The sequence below is a fragment of the Miscanthus floridulus genome, chromosome 8 (genome assembly GCF_019320115.1).
Source record: "Miscanthus floridulus cultivar M001 chromosome 8, ASM1932011v1, whole genome shotgun sequence".
Lineage (NCBI taxonomy): Eukaryota > Viridiplantae > Streptophyta > Magnoliopsida > Poales > Poaceae > Miscanthus > Miscanthus floridulus.
In genome coordinates this window covers 7409663-7422644 of record NC_089587.1, presented here as the reverse complement: position 1 = coordinate 7422644, position 12982 = coordinate 7409663, and the positions used below count along the sequence as shown (strand labels likewise).

General features: G+C 49.9%; 1 protein-coding gene across 1 annotated transcript; it reads left to right on the top strand.

Annotated features, from left to right (window-relative positions):
- The first annotated feature begins 10077 nt into the window (after positions 1-10077).
- On the top strand, positions 10078-11664 carry LOC136468503 (uncharacterized). Its single transcript, XM_066467057.1, has one exon. It carries the CDS (start codon positions 10078-10080, stop codon positions 11662-11664), a length of 1587 nt encoding a protein of 528 aa, XP_066323154.1.
- Positions 11665-12982: the final 1318 nt, after the last annotated feature.

Sequence of the window (12982 nt, the reverse complement as noted above, 5' to 3'; positions counted from 1 at the left end):
ATCCTCTCTTTCTTTGCTCATTTCTTTGATTGGTGAAAATGAGATCTTAGATTTGGATGGGCACACCCTTGACATTGAGCCTTTGGATCATCTTCTCCACCTTGTTGATAAGTTTGATTGATTCTTCATCAAGGTCGAAGGTGGAGGAGGAAGATTGATCATCATCACTTGATTCTTCATCATCATCCTCATCTTCTTCTTCATCTTCACTTGAGGAGCTTGAGCTTGAGCTTGTCTCAACTTGCTTGCCCTTCATCTTCTTTTTCTCGCTACATACAAGACATTTGCCTTTGCTTGATGAAGAGGCTTCTTCTTGACCCATCTTATGTGACATTTCAAATGCCACTATCTTGCCAATGACTATGCCCGGGGTCATGGTGCTCAAGTCCTCCATGTTGTGAAGGATGGTGATGATGCTTGGATATTTCTTTTGTGGTAGCACGGAGATGATCTTCCTCACGATGTCCACATCATCTAGCTTTGTTAATCCTATTGAATAGAGCTCATTGATAATTAGATTCAAACGAGAATACATATCACGAACAAGCTCTTCATCATTCATTTTAAAGGAATCATAATTTTATTTAGCTAGACAATGTTTTTGCTCACGGACAGTTTTAACCAAATTTCATGTGCCGTGTTTAAAGTGAACACTTGGTTAAATATATCCATACTAAAAGATTCAAACAAGCAATTTTTAGCTCTAGCATTAAAATATATTTCCTTTTCTTCACTCTTCGTGGGTTTATCGGGATTCTTGATGGTTTTCATCCCGTCACGAGTGACTCTCCAAACACCTAAATCAACCGCCTCAAGATAGCAAGCCATTCTAGCTTTATAATGGGGAAAGTTAGTGCCATCAAAGTGTGGAGGCCTAGAGGTATCCATCCTAACCACTCTAAATAGCGTCGGCTCAACGGCGGTTAAGCCAAAGGTCCAAATTGAGCCAACCGGCTCTGATACCAATTGAAGGGGACCGTGACGCCTAAGAGGGGGGGGGGGTGAATTAGGTAACTTAAAATTCTAACTCTAAACTATGGCCTCTTTTTCTAATCTTAGCAAAACCTATGCAAAAGATATACTATCTAAATGTGCAACTACGGTTTTGCTAATGTGTTGCTATCTCTACCGCAAAAGGAGTAATACGATCAATATAAATGCAGAAGCTAAAGAGCAAGGTAGAGATATGCAAACTCCCATCGATGACTCTGATATTTTTACCGAGGTATCGAGAAGCACGCAAGCTTCTCCCTAGTCCTCGTTGGAGCCCCTCGCAAGGGTCAAGCTCCCGGCCGGGTAACTCCGTGGATAGCCTCGGGCCTTCCCCACGCGCAAGTGGATCTCCGACGTGCCTTCCGGCAAGCCTCTCCCGGATGCTCCCCGCCGTCTTCACTATCAAGCTTCCGACCGAAACGCCGCAGGCCTTGTTCCCTCCGGTACACGATGGTGGCCACACCACAAACGTGGTTGGTGTGATCTCGCAAGACTACAAACCCCTTCAATGTACAACAATGGTGTGCGCAAGCACCGAGTGGTAAGAGGTATGCAAACCTCACTAAACACTAGGCCTAAACCTAGAGCAAGCGCATAAGCGGTGGTCTAATCAACCTAAGCTCTTCGCAAATCACCTACACTAATCACCTAATAAAACACTAAGCACTATACAAGTGGAGATCACTAAAATGGTGTATCAACACCCTTGATATGATTCCTTAGCTCCACACTCCTCATTTGACCGATTGGGGGTTGTATTTATAAGCCCCACTGAGAAAGTAGTCGTTGGGGACGAATCCCGCTTTTCTGCTACTGACCGGACGCTGATCACGTCCTGACCGGATGCGTCCGGTCGTCCCAATCGTTAGAGCTGTGATCAACTGATCGGACGCTGCCAGCGTCCGGTCACATGCCACCGGACGCGTCCGGTCGCAATTTCGCCGCTCTGAAACATCTCTGTACTCGATCAGACGCTGAAGTCCTGCGTCCGATCGATTTGCCGCCAACGTCCGGTCGCTGCTGCTGACGCCTGTTGCCGAGCCTCTTGATCAGAGTGTCTGGTTGCTTTCCTCCAGCGTCCGGTCACCTCTGTGAGCTCGTTTCTTCGCGATCTTGCGTACGGCTTGGTTTCTATCTTTGTGCTTGGACCTTGCTTGATATCTTGGGTCTTCTCTTGTGCTCCTAGGGTCTTACTTATGGTGTTGATCATCGGATCATTACGTCGCCTTCGTCCAAGTCACGTCTTTCACCCTATTGGACTATAAAACAATCACTTACAAATTCATTAGTCCAATTTGGTTGTGTTGATCATCAAACACTAAAATCTAAAGTAAGTGGGCCTAGGGTCCATTTTCCTTACACGCTGCCCGTGCGCAGACTTCACCGACGAACGAGATGGCCGACGCTTCTGGACCTCCCTCCGCGGTGTCAGGTTCGACACTTTCTCCTTTCCCTCTCTGTCTCTCTAGTTCTATATGTATTAGAATGTGCTGCGTCTTTTATCCCAAATAGAACCATTCTACCGGCTAGATCTATGCTCCTAATGATCCTAGAAAGTTCAACAATGGTACCAGAGCCAGTTTTCTAGGGTTTTAGATCTAGAACGGATAAACGATTAAACACAGAGTAGATCCGTTCGGATCTGAGAAAAGAAGAGGGTCACCGAACCCTAACCCTAACTGGGTGAAAGAAAGAATAGAAGGAGGGCTCGGCTTCAATGAAAAATATCTAGGTATGCCATCAGATGTTGGACGTTCAAGTAATGGGGCTTTCAAATATTTGAAGGACCGAGTATGGAAGCGTGTGCAGGGCTGGATGGAGCAAACACTTTCAGGTGCTGGGAAGGAGATTTTAACAAGTTAGTAGCCCAAGCAGTGCCGACTTACTCCATGGCATGTTTTCGCTTGCCACGAGGCCTTTGTCATCACATCAATGGCTTACTGCGTAACTTCTGGTGGGGTAGCAAGGAAGGCAAGCGCAAACCTTGTTGGGTCTCTTGGAAGGAGATGACTCAGACAAAATTCCTGGGAGGCTTAGGGTTCAGAGATATCGAACTGTTCAATTTGGCTATGCTAGCTCGACAGGCTTAGCGCATTCTAAAGGAACCTGAGTCGCTGAGTGCGAGGGTGTTGAGGTCTGCATATTTTCCTGATGGAAATTTTGTAAATGCCCAGGTGGGAGCACGGCCTTCAAATATTTGGTGAGCTATTATGGATGGGAAGGACGTACTCAAGCAGGGGTTAATCAAACGGATCGGAACCGGAGAGCAGACTAATGCATGGGATCAAAATTCCATGTGAATATGTGATGGTCTACTCCGTCCAATTACTTGAGTGTTTGACGTGGCTCCGGCCGGCTCCCGCACCGGAGCCAGATGCGGATTTGCAGCCCAGGCCCCTAGGGCCCAGACCCTAGTCGTTGGGCCACTAACACTACATACCCATGTATTGTTTAGCCCAATATCGAAGGCCCAAGAGCAAAGCTAGGGCACTCAGGCCTCACCTCTCTTGGACCCAGGTCGCCTGTCCGTCTCCCTCCGTCCCTCGCACGCACGGGAGGCAGGGGCGGACCGAGGAGGGGAGGACCGGACACTGGAGGAGGCGAGGAGCTGGCTGTCGGCGCCGCGCCACCCAGCTGACCGCCACGGCACCGCCCATCCCGGGCTCCCGGCATCCCGCTCCTGCCCGTGCCGCGCAGGCAGCAGGGCGCCGCGCCGGCCGAGGCTCGAGCTCCAGTCACTGGCCACTACCGGCGGCCCCTGCCGGCCTGCCCTCCAGCAGTCCAGCTTCAGGTGGCCCCAGCGCCCAGCCCCGTCGACCGGCTGTCCGTCTGCCCTGCCCCTGCCCGGCTGCCCCCTTGGTAGGCCTAGTTAGTTTAGGTATTTATTTTCATCTCATCATGTGTACGTACCACATTCTTAGCTTCTTAGAAGCCCTAAAAGCTGGCTCCGCCACTGGCCGGAGCCACCCAACACAAGCTCCACCGGCTCCTCTCTGGTGCAGGAAACGCGCAGGCGGAGCCAGAGCCGCTACAATATCTGAAACAGTGTTACACAATATAACACAGGAAATGCGCAGGTGGAGCCGAAGCCATCGGGAGTCGAACCAAACACAACATAAGGGCCTCTTTGGCAGGGCTCCGGCGGCTCCGGCTACCGCACCTGTCGGCCGCCCACGGGCCGATAGGTGGCAGGCCGCCGGAGCCGCGGAGCCCGAAAAACGAGCTTCTCCGGCTCCGGCGGTGTCTGTGAGAGAGGAAATGAGGAGAAAGAAAAACGGCTCCGATAAACAGTAGCCCCCTGTTGGCCCGTGGGAGGCCGACAGGTGAACAGGGGCGGGAGTCGGAGCCGCGCGGAGCCCTACCAAAAGCCCTAAGGACCCGTTTGGAGGAGCTCCGAGGGCTCCGGCTCTGGTACTGTTTATGCACTGTAGCACGGAGCCGGCGGAGCTCGAAATCGTAGCTTCGCCGGCTCCTCCTCTTTTCGGCTTCTTTTCAATTCATTTTGCGCCTCGATTTCCGAAACGGCTCCTGCTACAGTGTCGCTACACTGCCCGAGGTGAGGAGCCGGAGCCGCCAGGAGCAGCGCCAAACGCGTCCTAAGTGTTAACCCACCTACGTTGGTGGCTGATTTCATTCATCCTAGCACGTACACATGGGACAAGCAAAACTACTGGCTCGCTTTATTTCTATGGATGTGGAAGCGATCAGCATGATACCGATTAGCATGAGCAGGCAACAGGATTTTTGGGCCTGGCATTAGCATTATGAGCGCAAAGGTGTTTTCTCTGTTCGATCAGCTTACAGGATGCTGGTGAAAACAAGGAATTGCAGGGAAGCATGGCTGAATAGAACAGCGTCGGGATCAGACTCCAACACTGTAGAGAAGAGCTGGGCGTTGCTGTGGCGAATTAGCATTCCGGCAAAAATCAAACTCTTCATTTGGATACTGGCAAAACAGTCGTTACCTACAGGGGATGTTCGTCATCACAGGCACATATGGCAGATACTTCGAAATGCACTATTTGTGGTGCCGAGGACTCTTGGAAACACTCGCTACTCCAGTGCACTATGGCAAAGTGTGTCTGGGCTCTTGTTGACGAGAAAATTACTGAACATATTTTTTGTGTTCAGGAACCTGATGCAAGAGGTTGGATCTTCTCATTGATAGATTCTTTGAAGCATGATGAGCTCGTCCGCGTGCTAGTCATGTTATGGGCAATCTGGTATGCACGCAGGAAGGCAATACATGAAAACATTTTTCAGAGCCCATTATCAACGTTCTCCTTTGTGAATTCATTCATCTCTGATGTTTCCATGACGGAGGAGCAGACGACCAGACCTGTGCGACAAGGCACTAGGCAACCTCAACACGCTGCCTGGCTACCCCCTCCGGTCGGCTTAGTGAAGATTAATGTGGATGCGGCCACATCGAAGAACAACAATGTGGGAGCAGTTGCAGCGATTGCAAGATCAGGAGATGGCAGGTATTTGGACGCCTCGGCGGTGGTTTTTGATGGAACAACTGATGCAGAATCCCTAGAAGCCTTAGCGTGCAGAGAAGCAGTAGCATTATCACGTGGTTTGCTTCTCCGTAAGGCTCTAGTGGCGTCTGACTGTCTGCCTGTGATAAAAAGCTTGAATAAAAGATCCTTGGGAGCTTATGGACAAATAGTCCGGGAGATCAAGGCGCAGGAAGCCTTATTCGAAGAGATACAATTTATTCATGAGAATCGACGACATAACACACATGCACATAATTTGGCCATAAGTAATATTTATGCTAGCATAGGTAGACATGTGTGGCTGCTCAGACCGCCGGAAGGCGTTTGTATCCCAGAAACAATTGTCGTTTAACTGAGTCTGAAGTTTCTAAAGAAAATGTAAGTTTCTACCTTCCCCAAGATATATAGGATTTCTGGTCGTGATGTGTCATATTTAAACAGAATGTACCATTTGGTTGGAACACGAACTCTTGAAGCCTTGTTCCGCATATGATGGGCTGTAAACACTACGCCAGATTCCCTATGTAGGAACAGGAGCATTTTTACTGTAGGGGTGGCTGGGGTTGGGGGCGGCTGGGGTTGGGGGCGTCCTCGGACCACATTAGCTCAGCCGCCCCTACAGATAGCACTGCAGGGGCGGCTGGTAACATGAGCCGCCCCTACAGTTGGGGCTGATCTGTAGGGGCGGCTCAATCACCAGCCGCCCCTGCAGTGCCCATTTGTAGGGGCGGCTGCCACCAGCCGCCCCTGCTGATGGCGCACGAATAAATATCAGCCAAAATTTGAAAGGTTCAAATTTAGTCAAATGACAAGATAACCAAAATAAAAGTTGTAGATTTTGATGAGTTGAACAACTTTTGTATTCATCACTTTTACATCTGAAATCATTTAGGGTTTAAAAATTTAGTTTGAACTTGTCAAATTTCAAATTTTAAAATGTATAAAACATTGTCATAAACAAGTTTGATCAAACTTAAATGTTGAAGCATGATTTTAGAAATTTTTAGGAAAAAAAACCATCACATTTGGAGTTAGTACGAGGGAGAACAACTAGTTACAAAGTTTATCCACAGATTAAAAAGAGAAATCACATTGTTCTAGATAATCCTTATATGATCATAGTGAACAGTATGATTTCTTTTTTTAATCTGTGGGTCAATTTTGTAACTAGTTTTTCTTACTCATACTAACTTCAAATCTGATGATTTTTTTCCTAAAATTTTCTAAAATCATTCTCTATCAATTTATTTTGTTGGTTTTGTCAATATATACATATGAAAAGTTTGAGCAATTTAAATTTTGAATTTCAAAAAAATGCAACTTCAGATAAGATTTTGGTACCCCAAATGATTTCAGCTAAAAAGTGATAAATACCAAAGTTGAATAACTTATCAAGATCTACAACTTTTGTATTGATCATTTCTTCATATGACAAAGTGGTACTGACATTGTTCACAAATATGACACATCTCTCCTAAGGTTTTATAAACTATATGAGATATGTGTAAGATTACTGAATAATGTGTGCTAAGAATTTGTCAAATGAAGAAATAACCAAAATAAAAGTTGCAGATATTCATGAGTTGAACAACTTTGGTATTCATCACTTTTTATGTTGAAATCATTTTGGGTCTCAAATTTTAGTTCGAACTTGTCATTTTTTAAAATTTCAAATTTGTAAGGTTCAAATTTTGTCAAATGACAAGATGACCAAAATAAAAGTTGTAGATCTTGATGACCTCTACAACTTTGATGTTTATCAAATTTTCATTTGAGATCATTTGGTGTCAGGAAACCGCCCCTACAGTATATTTTACATTTTTATTTAATAATAGAAAAGTATTTTGTAAAAGAATTTTAATAATAAAAATATATAAAAATATAAAACTTCTTTATATTTTGGGTTCAGCCTCTCTCCTTTCTCTCCTTCACAGGCTCATAGGTGAGCCTGCGCCTGTCTTCTTTTTGGGCCAGCCCGCTAACCGCACGCACGCACACACCCGGGTTTAATCCGTGCGCACGCACGCACACCATCTGCTCCGCCGCGGCCTCCAGCGGCGGCTCAAACATCGCTCGGCGCCCACCCCGCACCCTCGCGGCGCAGCCCGACACCGCCGAGGAAAGGCGCCGAGTCCAGGACCCCGTCGCCGCGGGGGCTCGGGAACGCGGTGTCGCCATCGCGGAACCCTAGCGAGACGCCGGGAAGGTCCGGAGGCGAGCACGTGTTTCCATGTAACCTTTCTACCCTTTCTCCCTTTGCCGGCCGGCCCTTCAACGGTGACGAGTGCCCACCAAGGTATGCGCAACGGCCACGCTTCTCGTCCCTCCCTGCTGTTCGAAACTGAGCTGCCAAACCCTAATGCAAGCTATCTGTATTCGGATATGATCTAATTACATGTGTTATTATGCCTACTAACTTCGATTTTTTTATATAAAAAAAATTGTCGGCCCCTGCTTCGGATGTGTGGAACTATAAGTCCCTCTTGGAGCAAGAGGGGAATCTCTTTTGATGTGCGCAGGTTGGTGACGGATTCCATCTCATATCTTGTATAATGTGTGTAGCCAGTCGGTGTCGACAATACTTCTAGGAGGAAATTTGATAAGGAAGAGTACTTGGAGAGAGCTCGACAGAGGGAGCAGCGGGAGAAGGTCACATAATGTGTTCTATTCTTTTTAAATTTTGTCATGACTGAACAAAACTATTATCATACTTCTCTTTGTCTCTATGTATTGCTAATTTCACTCTGCATTTGTCTATCGCTGGTCCAGGATGAAGCCCGGAAAGGCAAGGGTATGTGGTCCAACTTTTAGTTCAGTAAATATGTAGTTGTTCTAGGTTTGGTTCTCTATTTGACTCCTTTCAATTTTGAATGCAGAAAGGGGTCCTCCTGTGCAAAGACAGCCTTTGAAGCACAGAGACTATGAAGTTGAACTTGATTCTCGTCTTGGCAAGACTCAGGTTTGTAAATATCCTACTATATACTTTGTGCATTTTAGCATGCTTTTTCTATGTTACTAAAATACCAAATGCTGTAGCAGCTACTTTGTCAATTATTTGTGCCCTGATTTTCTTGCCTCTAGTTTCATTGGTATTTTTGTGGGTTTTTTTCGACCATTACATGATTTGGAAAACTGTGTAGTGTGTACAATTAGAGGCAGATATGGTGCTATGGGTCTGATTGACTCTGAATTTCATTCAGTCCTTTATTGTGAACAACTTGCTTTTAGAAAAAGAACACCTTTCTGTTTCTAAAAGTTAATTAACTGCGCCTTTCATTATCTATTTTTCTAGGTGGTGACCCCGATTGCACCGTTGAATCAGCAGGTTTGTGCATAAATCCCATAAGGCATGTCATATAGTGTTTACAGTGATCTTGAAGTATTTTCATCATATCATAATTCTTGACAAAAATTTTTAGAATGTAGTTGCTTTGCTCCTTTGATAGTAAACATAGATCTTAGTAGGAGATACTTTTGTGTTCTTACCTCCTATTCTTTTATCATGTTGTAGGCTTGATTATGTGCATATCATACCAATGCTATTTACAATCTTAACATTCTACAGAAATGAACCTCTCTTACTTTGATGATTAATTCAATGCATAAAAGTTTCCTTTAAACTTTACCTACTTTCTGATAGGCTGGGTACTACTGTTCTGTATGTGAATGTGTTGTTAATGATTCAGCCAACTATTTGGATCACATAAATGGCAAGAAGCGTAAGTGGATGAGGCTCTAGTTTATGCTCATTTAGTGCATTAAATTTTGCTATCATCATCTTCATGTTTCATGGGTCATGGTTTTAACATGACAGATCAGAGAGCGTTGGGCATGTCTATGCGTGTTGAAAGGGCATCACTTGAACAGGTAGTACATTTGAGCCTGGTATTGGATCTGCAATTGAAAGTCAGCAATTTTATTCTTTTCATATTTAGTAGCAGACCCAAATTTTTGTCATGCATTTGGCTCCCTTTGGCATAGCTTCTGCTTGTGCAGAATCCAGCTTGTAGGAATAGCTTGTGAGAAGCAGAAGTTCAATTTCAGCCCTCTTAAGCCGCTTTAGAATATATTCATTTGGTAGTACTTTGCTTTTTGTTTTTCCTGTTAGATGGTGAAGCAGAAACTATGCCAAAGAGGCACATCATGTCGTGACATTATTCTTATTGGTTCATGCAAGGCTAGTGAACAAATGCTTGAATAGTTAGTTTGTCATCCAATTTTCAGCCAGTGGTATTCTTTTAACCATCTACTATTTGTTTTCACTCTTCTGGCTGCAGGTTCAGAAAAGGTTTGAGGCACTTAAGAAAAGGAAGGACCCAAGCGCCTTTACTGAACAAGGTGAGAAAGAAAAAAGACAACATGAACCTGGAACGAGTTTGTAGTGAATTGCATACTATGTGTTGGAGTATGAGAGTATGAGTGTATTAGGCCCATGAGGCCCATGTATGACTAATATACATTGCTACCCTTCTAGGGTTAGCCCAATAAGACTTACACAATTCTAGCATGGTATCCAGCTAGGCTTTCCTCCCTCCCCTTCCCCAACCAGCCGCCAGGCGCCGCCGGCCGGCTTGCCGCCGCCATGGCTGGCCGCCCTCCCCCTCCCCCTCCCTCCCCAACCTACTTCCACGTTTTCCCCTCCCTTCCCTACCCGTCGTGGGCCCAGCGCGCGGGCGCCGGCCCCCTTGCCGCGGACGCGGATGGCCCGGCCGCCGCCGCTGTCGCTGCGGGCGTGGGTGGCCCAGCCGCCGCTGCGGGCGCGGGCGCAGGCGGCCCCGCCGCTGCGGGCGCGGGCGCAGGCGGGCCCGCCGCCGCGGGCGCGGACACGAGCAGCCTGCTCACTGCCGCCGCCGCCGCTGCTGCAGGGGCGGGCGCGGGCGCAGGCAGCCACGCCGCTGCCGCTGGGGGCGCGGGGGAGACCCTGGAGCCTTTCTTCTTCCCCGCTCCCCCTCCTCTGCCGCCCCCTGCCCCTCTCCAGACGGCAGGGGCCAACTCTGCTCTCGCCGCCGCTCTCGTGGCTGCACGGGCTGCTGCTGCGGACAGCCAGGCCCGGGTGCGGGCGGCCGCCCTCGCTTTGGAGCGCGAGCGCGACGCGGCTGATGCCCTGGCCCGCCAGATCGCTGAGGCGGAGCAGCTCCTCGTCCTCCCTACATCCTACGACACCGCGGCCACCTCTTTAGGCTCGACGGGTCACCGCGCGTCTCGCACCACGGTCATCTGGCACGACCCGGCCGACCCGCACGTGGCTCAGCTCCACTACCAGGCCGGGGGTGTCCAGAACATTCGACTCCTCGTTCCGGTCGTCCTCGAGCCTGAGTCGCCCTCTTACGCCCGCTGGAGGGACCTGGTTCTCCTCACCCTCTGCCGCTACGCCCTCGACGACCACGTCCTAGTCGACGCCACGGTCGCGGTCCAGACCCCATCGTGGCTGCGCCTTGACAGCGTCGTCCTCTCCTGGATCATCAGGACGATCTCCCTGGACCTCCACGACCTCGTCCGCAACTCTGCTGACGCTCGCCGGGCTTGGCTTGCGCTCGAGGGCCAGTTTCTGGGCAATGCCGAAGCCCGGGCCCTGCGTCTCGATGCGAGCTTCCGCACCTTTGTTCAGGGTGACCTCTCCGTTGGCGATTTCTGCCGGCGCATGAAGAGCATGGCGGACTCCCTCGGCGACCTTGGCTGGCCCGTGGAGGACCGTATTCTGGTCCTCAATGTCCTCCGCGGGCTCAGTGACCGCTACGCCCACCTCCGGACGTGGATCACCCGGCAGAGGCCCTTTCCCTCCTTCCTGCAGGTCCGTGACGACCTTGTCATGGAGGAGCTCACTCAGGGCGTCCAGCCAGGGTCCACCTCCGCGCCAGGGTCCTCGTCTTCCTCGACTGCCCTGGCCGCTACTCCTCCGGCGCGTTCGTTCGCTCCACCGCCGTCGTCGCTTCTTAGTTCTCCTCCCCCCGGGCCGGGCGGGGGTGGGGGGGGGGGGGCCGTGGCGGCCGCCGTCGCCGCGGAGGGGGGCGTGGGGGCCGTGGGGGCCACCACACACCGGCTCCTCCAGGGAGCCACCAGTCACCCACGACTCCACGGGGTGCAGCCTGGCCCTCTTTCCACAACCCGTGGTTGGGGCGCATCTCCATGTGGCCCTTCCCGGCTCCAGGTGGAGAGCCTCGCCCACTAGTGGCCTTGCTCACTTCGTGGGTGCCACCTCCCGACACCTTGCCCGGGCCTGTCGGTTGGAACCCGGCGGCCTTAGCCAGATCCTTCAGCACCATGGCCCTAACACCGCCTGCCGGTACCGACTGGATTGCCGACTCGGGTGCCACTTACCACACTACTCCAGACCCTGGTATACTCTCCTCTATTCACCCTCCTTCTCCCTCTCATCCTTCGTCCATCATGGTCGCGAATGGTTCGTGTATTCCAGTCACGTCCGTGGGTGCCGCCGGCACTCATGGTTCCTTTCTTCTTCCTGACATTCTTGTTGCACCCTCTATGGTTCACAACCTTCTTTCTATTCGTCGTTTTACAGCTGACAATTCCTGTTCTATTGAATTTGACTCTACTGGTCTTACTGTAAAGGATTTGGTTTCCCGGCGTCCTCTTCTCCGATGTGACAGCACGGGACCCCTTTACACCCTTCGGCTTCCGACGTCTGCTTCCTCTTCGTCACCGTCTACTTTGTCAGATGCCTTCGCCGCCACTCCTTCTTCCACCACTTGGCACCGTCGCCTCGGCCATCCTGGACGTGATGCTCTGACGCAGCTTAGTCGCAGTTCTGACATTGGTTGTACTCGGGCTCACGATGAGCACTTGTGTCATGCGTGCCAGCTGGGCCGTCATGTTCGTCTCCCTTTTTGTTCTTCTTCTTCACATGCTATGCATGTGTTTGATCTTGTACACTGCGACCTATGGACATCTCCTGTCATCAGCATTTCTGGGTATAAATACTATCTTGTGGTGGTTGATGATTTCTCGCATTATTCGTGGACTTTCCCCTTGCGTGCAAAGTCGGATACCTTCACCACTCTTCTCCACTTTTTCGCCTGGGTGTCTACTCAGTTCGGCCTTACCATCAAGGCCGTCCAGTGTGACAATGGCTGTGAGTTCGATAACGGCACCTCCCGTGCCTTCTTCCTCTCTCACGGTGTCCAGTTGCGCATGTCTTGCCCGTATACCTCCTCCCAGAACGGCAAGGCCGAGCGCATGATTCGCACCACGAACGACACCATGCGCACCCTTCTGCTCCAGGCGTCGCTTCCTGCTCGCTTCTAGGCTGAGAGTCTGCACACCTCCACCTATCTCCTTAACTGCCTTCCTTCCGCTGCCTGCCCGGCTCCCACACCACACCATGCTCTCTTTGGTACCCCTCCTCGGTATGACCACCTTTGTGTCTTCGGGTGTGCGTGCTACCCTAACACCACTGCCACCGCTCCCCACAAGCTGGCTCCCCGTTCCGCTCTGTGTGTCTTCCTTGGGTACTCCCCGGATCAGAAGGG